The sequence below is a fragment of the Hakea prostrata genome, chromosome 3, assembly GCF_041222555.1.
Source record: "Hakea prostrata isolate BN-2017 chromosome 3, UWA_Hpros_2, whole genome shotgun sequence".
Taxonomy (NCBI): Eukaryota; Viridiplantae; Streptophyta; class Magnoliopsida; order Proteales; family Proteaceae; genus Hakea; species Hakea prostrata.
In genome coordinates this window covers 16,802,442-16,815,432 of record NC_142602.1, presented here as the reverse complement: position 1 = coordinate 16,815,432, position 12,991 = coordinate 16,802,442, and the positions used below count along the sequence as shown (strand labels likewise).

Below are 12,991 nucleotides of genomic sequence, written 5' to 3'. Positions count from 1 at the left end.
TGTCCAATCATAAAGTAGTACATTCACATTACACAATGAAATGTCACCGTTATTGTCAATGCAGGGTTGATAGAGTGGTAAGATCCGTACTTCTCACTAGAGAGGCCATGGGTTCGACCATTGCAGACGATAAAACTCCCTTGAGGATATAATTGAGGTGATATGACCGTATGACTGAACTGAACCAAGGTCCAAATAATTTTGAATGCAACATAAAAAAACGAAAAAAAACGAAGATCCTGCCAGAATGAGACATTAATTTTAATCTACCATGTCTGACCCATTCAACTACGCAACAAGCTTTCCTATTTAATCTCCCACCTCTCTCTCACAACCAGATACTAATACAAGTGGTATCCATGCCGCTACGTATGCTTGACTGCTTTTCAGATAAAACATCAAATCAGGTCTTTAAGGCTTTCAATCCATTTCTCATGGATATCAACAGACCATGAAAACAGATGATTGATTCAAATGGGAAAGAAAACATTCTCAAAGTTTCTTGTCTTCCTCTTCTCCTTTCTTCCTTTGCTTCTTCTGTGCAGCAGTGAAGATTTTCCTTTCGTCTTGCCTAATAATAAAGCTGATCACACCAAGATCCATGGGTTCGTTGATCCGTTTAAAAAACCTCTTGATGCTTTATATAATAAGGTAAAGACTGGATCAGCTGAGACCAAAGGGTTGTTTGTGTTTGGGAGCTCTCTGGTTGATAATGGAAACAATAACTTCTTGATGAACGCTTCTAGTAGGGCTGATTACCTGCCTTATGGGATAGATTTTCCTGGTGGGCCTACTGGAAGATTCTCTAATGGAAAGAATGTGATTGATCTGTTAGGAGACTTGCTGAAGCTTTCTTCTTCCATTCCATCATTTAATGACCCTTCTACAAATGGTTATAAGATCCTTCATGGTGTCAACTTTGCTTCTGGTGGTTCTGGGATACTTGATGACACTGGCTCCATTTTAGTGAGTTCAACCCACCTCCTTCCTTTCCTTCTTCAAGAGGTCAATCTGTTTTGGCTGCTGACCACGTTGATATATGAACCATCTTTGTGATTTCTTGGTGTACACATACCATTTTACATCACATCACATCACAAGAATCCATTCCTTTTAACCATTTTCAGGGAACTGCGATCTCTTTGACGAAGCAACTTCAGAACTATCAGGATATCGCATTGCCACAATTAGCACATCTGCTCGGGCATGGAAGCACTGATAAACTCATCATCTCTGGTACCCTCTCCAAGTATTTATTTGTGATTGGTGCAGGTGGAAACGATTATCTACTGAATTACTTTGTAAGAAACTCCACTCGATCTGCCAGTCTTGAAGCTTTTACTGAAACTTTGGCTGTAACACTCTCTAGTATAATCAAGGTAATAATTCTCACCTTATAACCCCATTTTCAGTTTATGATTTAAGAGATTTAGAGACAGATTAGCAGGCCAAATCAACCTAATCTTAATTAATTCTTGTTCTTGCAGAAGTTGTATCAGCTGGGAGCTCGAAAATTTGTCCTGATGTCGATATATCCACTTGGATGCATTCCTACTGTTAAGATAAAGAGCAAAATCCGACAGGGTTGCATATCAAAAATAAATCAAGCTGCTATTCTATTCAATTCTCGCTTGAAATCCTTGGTTGATATGATTAAGCCACAACTGCGAGATTCTAATCTGGTTATTGTAAATTCTTACAAGGTTACTGATGATATTATCAAGGATCCCATCCCTAGAGGTAAGCATTAATTAGCTAATTAATCACTTTCATAGGCATTAATTTCTACCTAATATATAATGAAGTAATAATCTAATTTGCTGGTTTCAAAATTACAGGTTTCAAGGATACAAGCAATGCTTGCTGTGAATTAGAAAAAGGTGGGATGGAGATACTATGCAAGAGAGGAGGGAATACATGTGAAGATAGGAATTCTCATGTGTTCTTTGATGGGTTGCATCCAACTGAAGCTTTAAACAAGATGATAGCAAATATTGCTTATGCTTCCAATTCTTCGGATGAAGCTCACCCCATAAATGTTAGAGAATTAGCCAAGCTTTAATCTTGACCATCGGTTAAACCCAGTTTAATTGTGTGTTCGTAAATTCTATTTTGTAGGCTTTAATTTTAATTTTCTGTTTGATGGTTTAAGAACTGAGAATCAACTCACAACCCATTCAACCCCAAGTCTCTAACCCATCTCTCAAGTCATGAAAATAAGCATTCTTATGGGTAAGAAAGCTTTCTCAAACTTTCTTGTCTTTCCTCTGTTTTCCTTTTTTCATTTGCTTCTTCTGTGTGGTTGTGCTGATCCTACCTCTAGGGTCACTAATAAGAGAGAATTTGGAGATGAGATTAATGGGTTGTTTGTTTTTGGAAACTCTCTGGTTGATAATATTGGAAATAACAACTTTGTGGAGAGCTCAAGGCTGATTTCCCAACTTAATGGGATTGATTTTCCTCTTGGCCCTATTGGAAGGTTCTCTAATGGAAAGAATGTGATAGATTACTTAGGAGAGTTGCTTAGGCTTCCTTGTTTCATTCCAGAAATCCCCCAAAGGGCAAATATAGAAGTCACTATGTTCCTATGTATGAAGGAAAAGGAATTTCTTACATTTTCTTTGATGGGTTGCTTCCAACTGAGGCTGTAAACGTGTTGATAACAGAGAGGAGCTCATGCTTACAGAACCCATAGTGTTGTCTGTAGCTTACCTAGTGAGCTTTAATTTCAATGAATTACACGTCCTGCTAGCTAGGCTAGGTCTGAAAAGAAGGAAGATTCTGGTCACTCTATGCAGATATACACAAGCAGTTGGTCTCATTCATGGAGACAGTTGGCCTCATTAATTCATGGAGACAGGTGTCCAAGTGTTTGACGAAATACTTCCCGAGTGTTCGACAAAATGCTGCTATTTATATTTACATAGTACTGGGTCTTCCTTCCAAGTTCCAAGTAGCCTCAGCCCTAAACATGGATTCCAAACAAAGGTCTATCCAACACAAAAAAGCGGCATTGTGGTTCTATAGAATTGTCTCCATATTCTATGATACCATTGCAAACCCTCAACATTACACAGAGGAGATGAGGGAGGAAGCCTTAGAGCCCTTAGACCTCCATGACCGAAACCTAACAGTGGTGGACGTCGGTGGTGGAACTGGATTCACTACCTGTGGTGTTGTTAAGCATGTAGATGCCAAGAATGTTACCATTCTTGATCAATCACCTCACCAGCTTGCTAAGGCAAAACAGAAGGAAGAACTGAAGGATTGCACCATCATTGAAGGTGATGCTGAAGATCTTCCTTTCCCTACAGATTATGCTGATAGATATGTATCTGCAGGAAGTATTGAATACTGGCCTGACCCACAACGAGGCATTGCAGAAGCTTATAGGGTTTTGAAACCTGGTGGTAAGGCATGTATAATTGGACCTGTTTATCCAACCTATTGGTTTTCTCGTTTTGTTGCAGATCTGTGGATGTTATTTCCAAAGGAAGAAGATTATATTGAATGGTTTAAAAGGGCTGGATTTAGAGATATTCAACTGAAGAGGATTGGTCCAAAATGGTTCAGAGGGGTTCGTAGACATGGCTTGATCATTGGATGTTCTGTTACAGCAGTGAAGCCAGTGTCAGGAGACTCTCCATTACAGCTTGGTCCGAAGGTAGAGGATGTGAGCAAGAGTCATTTTCGTTTCCTGATACGTTTTCTTGTTGGGCTCATGGCAGCATTATATTATGTTCACATAACTTGTTACATGCGGCTCAAAGATCATATTGTTCCTCAAGGCAAGCCAATTTGATAATCAAACAGAGAGAGAGAGAGAGAGGTTGTAAGCTGTAATTGCTAATCTATCACTTCTGAATGATATATAATCTTCAAGGGTTTGTAAGCTGTAATTACTAATCTATCACTTCTGAATGATATATAATCTTCAAGGGGTTGTAAGCTGTAATTACTAATCTATCACTTCTGAATGATATATAACTTCAAAATGGACAAATAATTTTAGAACTCTTGGGACCTATCAGTGCTTTGGAGCTCATTGAAAATCTAAATATTTCCTCATGCACTGAAAATAGCATCTTTCATTCAACTATGAAATTTGCAAATTTTCTTCTTCTATTGAAATGTGAATCAACAACAAGATAGAATCTTACCTAGACATTAGTCAATGAGATGCATTTCTCCTCTTATTTATGAAACAGAAGGCCATTATCATGCCTTCTTTTTATGTTCTAATAATGCCTCTCCAAGCATGAAACTGGACAGTTTTCTTGTGGAAAGATCTTTCTGGAAATTACATTAAAAAAGCTAACTAATGGACCTCCCAAACGGATAAATGGAGATGTGAACACAACATTGAATAACTTTGAACAAAAAGGCAATCTCATATTGCCACCTTGAATATTATGTAATAAAACAACTCCTTCCTCGCCTCCTCTCCTTTCGTATACATCCTTCCCCTAATGCCTGTCAGCAGCCATAGAACATCATTTTGTCACAATCTCTCTTCTTTCCCATCTCTATATGTTTGAGTAGAAGGAGGAGAGACAGGCACAGGGCAGGAACAGAGAGAAATGGGAAAACCCATAATTTTACTTCTAACTTTGATCTCTTCTGTGTCTCATCTTCTCTTTACTTTTGTCTCTGCAAATATTTCACCAGGAACTACCATAAGCCCCTCAAACTCCAATTCCAATTGGAAATCTCCTAGCGGCACTTTCTCTTTCGGCTTTCTCCCTGCTACCTCTGCCAATTCACCTTCTTTCATAGCCGCAATCTCCTACAATGGCATTCCAGTTTGGAAAGCTGGAGGCAGTTCGGCTACTGTCGACTCTAATGGAGTTTTTCAGTTCCTCCAAAATGGTGATCTTCGTCTCCTCAACGGTAATGGAAGTGTTGTTTGGGACTCCGGCACCGGCAATCGTGGTATTACGACTGCAACACTCGATGATTCAGGTAATCTTTCTTTGATGAATGGTTCTATTACTGTTTGGTCCACGTTTCAGAACCCAACAGATACCATTCTACCGAATCAGAATTTTACTACTGCGATGGTTCTACAATCTGGGTTGTATTCTTTTAATCTTCTCAGCACGGGTAATCTTACTCTTACCTGGAATAACAGCATACTTTATTGGAACCATGCTTTAAATTCGAGTTTTTCAAACTTGACTTCTCCCAGTTTGACAATCCAATCTGTTGGATCTGTTACGCTTAGTGATCCCTCGCTTTCTAGCCCTGTTATTATGGCTTACAGCAGTGATTATGGAGAAAGCACTGTTGCTTTTAGGTTTCTGAAGTTGGATTCTGATGGGAATTTTAGGATTTATAGCTCTGGTGGGAGTAATGGTGTGGATGTTGAGACATGGGCTGCTGTTGCAGATCAGTGTATGGTTTTTGGGTATTGTGGTAACATGGGCATCTGTAGCTATAACGATACAGCCCCTGTTTGTGGTTGCCCATCTCAGAATTTTGCTCTTGTGGATCCAAATGATAGCAGGAAGGGGTGTCAAAGGAAAGTGGCGCTATCAACTTGCCCTACTAGTACTGTCATGCTGCCATTGGACCATGCCCAGTTCTTGACATACCCTCCTGATACCAAGAGCGAGGTCTTCTATGTCGCAATTAGTGCTTGTCAAACTAATTGTCTTTCAGGAGGACTATGTACAGCATCCACCTCCCTAGCTGATGGATCGGGCGAGTGCTACATTAAGGTTTCAAATTTCATTAGTGGGTATGCATCCCCAGCACTTCCAAGTACTTCTTTTGTAAAGGTTTGTGGTCCAGCACTGCCAAATTCGCCTCCCTCTCATGGTGGGAGTATTACAGCATCGAATTTGCAAATTTGGGTATTCGTCGTGGTGGTTGCAGTTACTCTGCTAGTCTTGATCTTTTTGGAGGGTGGATTGTGGTGGTGGTGCTGTAGGAACAACCCCAAGTTTGGCAGATTGTCAGCTCAGTATGCACCTCTTGAATATGCTTCTAGTGCACCAGTCCAATTTTCATATAAGGAGCTCCAGCATGCCACTAAGGAGTTCAAGGAGAAGCTTGGAGAAGGAGGGTTTGGGGTTGTATACAAAGGGATTCTTGCCAATAAAGCAGTGGTTGCAGTGAAAAAACTTGAAGGGATTGAGCAAGGAGAAAAGCAGTTCAGGATGGAGGTTGCTACTATAAGTAGTACTCACCATTTGAATCTGGTGAGGTTGATTGGGTTCTGCTCTGAAGGTCGACACCGGCTCTTGGTTTATGAGTTCATGAAAAATGGATCCCTTGATAATTTTCTCTTCACTTCAGAAGAAGCATTAGAGAGATTCTTGAACTGGGAGGCTCGGTTCAACATTGCTCTAGGGACTGCAAGGGCGATCACCTATCTCCATGAAGAGTGCCGTGACTGCATTGTCCATTGTGACATAAAGCCAGAAAATATTCTTTTGGATGACAATTACAATGCCAGGGTTTCGGATTTTGGCCTTGCAAAGCTTGTAAATCCAAAAGACCATAGGCATCAAACCTTAAAAAGTATCAGGGGGACCAGAGGATATTTGGCACCAGAGTGGCTTGCTAACCTTCCAATTACTTCAAAATCTGATGTCTACAGTTATGGTATGGTGCTGTTGGAGATGGTGAGTGGGCGGAGGAATTTTGAAGTCTCTGAAAACACAGGTTGGAAGAAATTTTCTTTATGGGCATACGAGGAGTTTGATCGAGGAAATGTGGAGAGCATTGTTGATAGAAGACTGGTTGAGCATGGGATGGACATGGAGCAAGTGATCAGAGCAATTCAGGTTAGCTTCTGGTGCATCCAAGAGCAGCCATCTCAGAGGCCGGCAATGGGGAAAGTGGTGCAAATGCTTGAAGGTATTATATTCATCGAGAAACCACCAGAGCCAAAGCCCACAGTAGAAGGATCAGTGAGTGGCTCTAGCATGAATATCACAGCAAGTACTGCCAGTACCCTCTCCATTCCTGCAACTTCAGTACTAGTCACCTCATCTTCATCTTTTCAAGCCAAGGGGGTCTCATCATAGTTTGGAGGCTTTTGGTGATCTCTTACAGAAATGGCCAAGCTACCCACATACCATCATGCAACTTCATGGGTACTGATTCATCAATTATGGCTGCAACCTTTCTTTGATCATTCATTGTTGTTGTTTCTCTGATTACAAGTGGAAGTAGATTTGCCTATGATTCATTTTGACAAAGCTGCTTAATTCCCAACCAGCAATGTCTCTGTAAAATCTCATGTCAACACCTGATCTAACTTGCCCATTCTCAATCACATGTAACATTCAGTGTTGATTCACAGTCTAGTTTTTTATATGACTTCCAATTTTCAAGTAGAAATGCATGAATCTGTGATTAAAATGACTTTACACGACTAGAAATTTCTGGGTGCAGAAGTTTATCTTTATGGGTTGACCTAAGAAACCAATCAAGAGTCATGACTGATGAATATGAATTTTATTTTTGTTTTATTTTCTCTAAAATTATCCTGGGTAGAAATCATATGGTTATTAATGGTGTCACCTTCCTGTAACATTTATGAATCATAGGAAACTTGCAAAATAGTCAAGTCGTTTCCAGTTCAGGTTGGGTCACTGCTAGCTATTTGATTACCACATCCAAATTTAGAATATCAGAATCAAGAAAGGATCAAATCAACTCTCCTGAGATGACCCAGATAACACCATAATTTCCAGTTTGACTTGGTCAGAATTGGGGTTGGAACTTGGAAGGAGGAATCAAGAGATAAGACACCTTGAATTTGTGAATGATTTGACCCATTTGAATTTTCAACCCTAAAAATTCAATTTTCTCCATTCCCTGAATCAATCAATTGAACAAAAGAAGACTCCAACTTGATCTGTCAATATGACCAATTCAAAGGCACCCAAGCAAACCAAGGTCTCAGAAGTTCTTCTCTAAGTTTCCTTCTAGAACTGGGAATCAAACCATTTTTATTAAACAATTCTTAATAAAATATTATTTTTCGCTAAACCACTTTTAGGCTTCACCTCATTGTCACCATTAACCCCAATTCATGGAACTCTTCCCATAAATATTTTTTGGCTTTACTAATCTCAAATTTTAATTTTATATTTTCTTTTTTGTTTTCTTCTGGCAATTGGATTCACAAGGGACACGACATTGAAAAAGATGGAATCATATTGTAAACAAAAATTACTCTAAAATATTTGAAATTTCAATCTTTTACATAAGAAAAAGAGAAGAACATAGACTAGATCATGTATGCATAAACGTGAAAACCAAGCTAGAATGCTAGTTGTAGAACTAAATAATGTCATTTCTCTTTAAAATTGACTATTAAAATATGAAAATAAATGAAAACAACATTGAATTAATTGAGTAATTAAGTTCTTAATCTTATTATAGAATAATGATTTTGATTTTTCAGTATTGTCATCTCAAATATCCACCATCCACAACTTCATTGATATGTGAAGTTAATGACAATAGTTTAAGGTAACTAGTAGATTGACCACATCTCCCTTCCCCATAGCTTTAATTCGACATTTGTTTTCTTAATCAGAGTTAACTGGTATTGATGTATCACATTAGTTATCTGTATATAGAATAAGAAATATACAATAAAGGTAGAGATGTCATTCAAAGGCAATATTATTTTTGTTATTTACGTGCATGGTTTCATAAGCCCGCTTGCATCTATGGACATATAAGCCTTGGCAAAGGCATGAATCAAATTTCTTATTATCATTTAAGAGAATAGAACACCATTTTGTTATACTGGTTATCATGCTAAGATAGATCCATAATTTTCACTAGAATCATAATTTTTATCGAGAACGAAATGGATATTTTGAGAATGCCCAATGCAATGATGTAATTTGGCACATTAATTCTAAGATCAAAACCAAATAGCCTCCTTCAACCTATTGATTTATGGTCCACTCCAACCCAATTTGCAGATCCTACGGTTGTGAGTCAAATCAAAACCACTAGTTATTTTGAAAAAAAAATTGGAATATCAGTGGAAGGAAGAAAAAAAAAATGGAAAATTAAGATAACACACTGTTTGTTTATCTTATGTGAATTAAATCCCAACACTTAACAGGGATTTCTTTCACTTTCTTTCTTTTAAAAAATTTAATACCAGAAAAAATACTTGTCCGCCAGTCTCTTCCTTTGACTTCTCTCTCTTTCTCTCTCCCCCCTCTGTTATTGTCTAGCGTGACTTCTCCCAGCAGAACTACAAAACCCCTTCTTTCCCATCTCTCTGTCTAAGCTTTTCTTTCTCTCTTCCTCAGAGGTCTGAGCAGGAGGAGCACAGCACAGGAATAGAGAGATGGGAAAACCCATTTTTTCAATTTTGGTTTTGATTTCCTCGTTATTCCTATTTCTCTTTACTCTTGTCTTTGCAAACATTTCACCAGGAACAACCCTTACCGCTAATTCCAGCACCAGCTGGGAATCACCCAACAAAACTTTCGCTCTGGGTTTTATCTCTGCCGCCTCAGCAAGTTCACCCTCCTTCTCAGCTGCAATTTCCTACTATGGCATTCCAGTCTGGAAGGCGGGGGGCGATTCCGGCACCGTCGATTCTAATGGAGTGTTTCAGTTCCTCCAAAACGGCAATCTTCGTCTTCTCAATGGTAACGGCACCGTTGTCTGGCAATCTGGCACTGCAAATCGTGGCATTACAACTGCAGCACTGGACGATTTAGGTAATCTTTCTCTGACGAATGGCTCTGCTACTGTTTGGTCCACTTTTGAGAATCCAACAGATACGATTCTACCCACCCAGAATTTTACTACTGCGATGGTTCTTAATTCTGGGGTGTACTCTTTTCATCTTCGTAGCAAGGGGAATATTACTCTTACCTGGAATAACAGCATAGTTTACTGGAACCATGCTTTGAATTCGAGTTATTCAAACTTGACTTCTCCCAGTTTGACAATCCAATCTATTGGAACTGTTACGCTTAGTGATCCCTCGCTTTCTAGCCCTGCTATTATGGCTTATAGCAGTGATTATGGAGAGGGTACTGATGTTCTTAGGTTTCTGAAGTTGGATTCTGATGGGAATTTAAGGATTTATAGCTCTGCTAGGAGTTCTGGTACGGATGTTGAGAGATGGGCTGCTGTTGCAGATCAGTGTATGGTTTTTGGGTACTGTGGTAACATGGGCATCTGTGGCTATAACGATACAGACCCTGTTTGTAGTTGCCCATCTGAGAATTTTGCTCTTGTCGATCCAAATGATAGCAGGAAGGGGTGTCAAAGGAAAGTGGCACTATCAACTTGCCCTGGTAGCGCTGTCATGTTGACGTTAGACCATGCCCAGTTCCTGACTTACCCTCCTGAGATCAATAACGAGGTCTACTACGTTCCGGTTAGTGCTTGTCAGTCTAACTGTCTTCAAGGAGGAGTATGTACGGCATCTACCTCCCTGGCTGATGGAACCGGCGAGTGCTACATTAAAGTTTCAAATTTCATTAGTGGGTATGTATCCCCAGCGCTTCCAAGTACTTCTTTTGTAAAGATCTGTGGCCCACCATTGCCGAACCCGCCTCCATCTGATGGTGCAAAAGGTAGTAAGGCATGGAATGCGCCAACATGGGTAGTCCTGGTGGTGGTGGTAGTTACTCTACTGGGCTTGGTCCTTTTGGAGGGTGGATTGTGGTGGTGGTGCTGTAGGAACAGCCCCAAGTTTGGCAGATTGTCAGCTCAATATGCGCTTCTTGAATATGCTTCTGGTGCACCAGTCCAGTTTTCGTATAAGGAACTCCAGCATAACACTAAGGAGTTCAAGGAGAAGCTTGGAGCAGGAGGGTTTGGGGCTGTATACAAAGGGATTCTTGCCAATAAAACGGTGGTTGCAGTGAAACAACTTGAAGGGATTGAGCAAGGAGAAAGGCAGTTCAGGATGGAGGTTGCTACTATAAGTAGTACTCACCATTTGAATTTGGTGAGGTTGATTGGGTTCTGCTCTGAAGGTCGTCATCGGCTGTTGGTTTATGAATTCATGAAAAATGGATCCCTTGATAATTTTCTCTTCACTTCAGAAGAGGCATCAGGGAGATTGTTGGATTGGGGGGCTCGGTTCAGCATTGCTCTAGGGACTGCAAGGGGGATTACGTATCTTCATGAAGAGTGCCGTGACTGCATTGTCCATTGTGACATAAAGCCAGAAAATATTCTTTTGGATGATAACTACAATGCCAAGGTCTCAGATTTTGGCCTTGCAAAGCTTATAAATCCTAAAGACCATAGGCATCGAACCTTAAAAAGTGTCAGAGGAACAAGAGGATATTTGGCACCAGAGTGGCTTGCCAACCTTCCAATTACTTCTAAATCTGATGTCTATAGTTATGGTATGGTGTTGTTGGAGATGGTGAGTGGACGGAGGAATTTCGAAGTCTCTGAAGACACAGGTTGGAAGAAATTTTCTTTGTGGGCATATGAAGAATTCGATAGGGGGAATGTATTGAACATTGTTGACAAAAAGCTAGTTGAACATGGGATGGACATGGAGCAAGTGACCAGAGCAATTCAGGTTAGCTTTTGGTGCATCCAGGAGCAGCCAGCTCAGAGGCCAGCAATGGGGAAAGTAGTGCAGATGCTGGAAGGTATTGCAGCAACTGAGAAACCACCTGCGCCAAAGTCCACACCAGATGGCTCTGTGAGTGGGACCAGTGTTAACGTCAGCAGTACTGTCAGTGGCCTCTCCACTTTTGCAAATTCAGTCCCAGTTGCCTCCTCATCTTCATCATTTCAAGTTGGGGGTGTTTCTTCATCTCTGTAAGGTAGGAATATTGATAGAACCTCATCATCATCCCTAGAGTAATTGATCTTCCGACCTAACTTTGGTAATTTGTATACTACAACTGCCTTCTGGCCCCTAATTTTGTGAAGCATTTCTCCCTTGAAGAAAATGAATATAGTTATGTTTTTGTTGTTATATTATGATGTAGTCACAGTTACTTGTAATTCTTGTAATTTGTACAGTGCTATGTTTTTAAATGTTTGAGAGATTGCCATCATTAGATGTACTGTTTTGCAAGTTGTCTGAAACAAAGTCTGTTCAGTTACCTGCTACTCACTCTGTTCAGTTTCATTCATTCTCTAAAATTGGATTTTGGATTATCAATTCCTATTTCCACTGCCTCTAACAGCTAATTCAATCTTTTGTCGTTGTAAATGGAAAACCATTACCAAGAAAAGAGTAGTGGAACATCAATTAGCCGCTGTAATTCCAACTAGGTTAATGTATTCCATCTTATCAAGTCGTTAGCTGGCCACATACTCTGTGCAGGGCTTGCTGGGATTTTAATGTGCTGCAGAAACCTTTTGTCTGGGATATTTATGTGTAAATTTCTCAATTTCTTGACAATCCAACTTGTCAAGCTGCCAGCTGACCATATGATTTAAGGTTGGAAGCACCATTTCCATTCCTCCTTGGAAGGTTACATTGCTTTGTGCATTCTATTCTTTTGTATAGTTTCTAAGATGGTATTGACAGTCTAAATAGTGGATGCTTGTTATGTTCCATTCATAACAAAATTAGTAAGGCAAATTTGTTCAAGTTGTCTGTAGTTATCTTCCTATATTAGTGGTTTAGATGCCAATACAGCTACAGGTCACTGGAGAGACATATCTGAAAACAAAATCTCCCCCTAAAATTGTGCACGTTTGTGCTATTCATTTGTTGAATTTTCTTTGGTTTATTAAAAGCAGCAGCATGGATCATGGTTATATTATAAGTAGTATGAGCAGCAAGGATCATGTATGTTGGAAGTGTCTCCATCAAAACCTGTTACCAAGATTTAAACTGTTTAGTTAATTCAATTGATTGATATGATTTTTTATATTTATCCAAAAATTGATTCTGATTAGGTCAGAGTATACAAGAGTTTGGCATGTGGGTTATTGTAAGTTGATTTGAATTAAAATCCTTTTTGGTATTTTATGATGACCAGTTCTCTGTCTCCATTTTACTATTTGC

The 12,991-nt window shown here is 39.6% G+C and overlaps 2 protein-coding genes and 2 pseudogenes across 2 annotated transcripts; all 4 read left to right on the top strand.

Annotated features, from left to right (window-relative positions):
- Nucleotides 1-471: 471 nt before the first annotated feature.
- LOC149021242 (GDSL esterase/lipase At1g29670-like) lies at nt 472-2,225 on the top strand. The gene is made up of 4 exons (XM_089147073.1): nt 472-966; nt 1,128-1,379; nt 1,488-1,740; nt 1,839-2,225. Exons 1-4 carry the CDS (start codon nt 475-477, stop codon nt 2,060-2,062), a joined length of 1,221 nt encoding a protein of 406 aa, XP_089003199.1. The 5' UTR covers nt 472-474; the 3' UTR covers nt 2,063-2,225.
- Nucleotides 2,226-2,839: 614 nt separating this feature from the next.
- LOC149021241 (2-methyl-6-phytyl-1,4-hydroquinone methyltransferase, chloroplastic pseudogene) lies at nt 2,840-3,819 on the top strand (annotated as a pseudogene).
- Nucleotides 3,820-4,452: 633 nt separating this feature from the next.
- Nucleotides 4,453-7,284, top strand: LOC149021240 (G-type lectin S-receptor-like serine/threonine-protein kinase At1g34300). Its single transcript, XM_089147071.1, has one exon. The coding sequence runs from the start codon at nt 4,581-4,583 to the stop codon at nt 7,032-7,034; it is 2,454 nt and encodes an 817-aa protein (XP_089003197.1). The 5' UTR covers nt 4,453-4,580; the 3' UTR covers nt 7,035-7,284.
- A 1,866-nt stretch (nt 7,285-9,150) lies between these two features.
- Nucleotides 9,151-12,029, top strand: LOC149021239 (G-type lectin S-receptor-like serine/threonine-protein kinase At1g34300 pseudogene; annotated as a pseudogene).
- The last annotated feature ends 962 nt before the right edge of the window (nt 12,030-12,991 follow it).

What these genes read in the sequence shown, in the direction of transcription:
- LOC149021240 (XM_089147071.1), top strand. Translation starts at nt 4,581, where the DNA reads ATGGGAAAACCCATAATTTTACTTCTAACTTTGATCTCTTCTGTGTCT.
- LOC149021242 (XM_089147073.1), top strand. Translation starts at nt 475, where the DNA reads ATGGGAAAGAAAACATTCTCAAAGTTTCTTGTCTTCCTCTTCTCCTTT. An exon ending in ATGACACTGGCTCCATTTTA is followed by an intron (nt 967 to 1,127) that starts GTGAGTTCAACC and finishes AACCATTTTCAG; the next exon opens with GGAACTGCGATCTCTTTGAC. An exon ending in CACTCTCTAGTATAATCAAG is followed by an intron (nt 1,380 to 1,487) that starts GTAATAATTCTC and finishes TTGTTCTTGCAG; the next exon opens with AAGTTGTATCAGCTGGGAGC.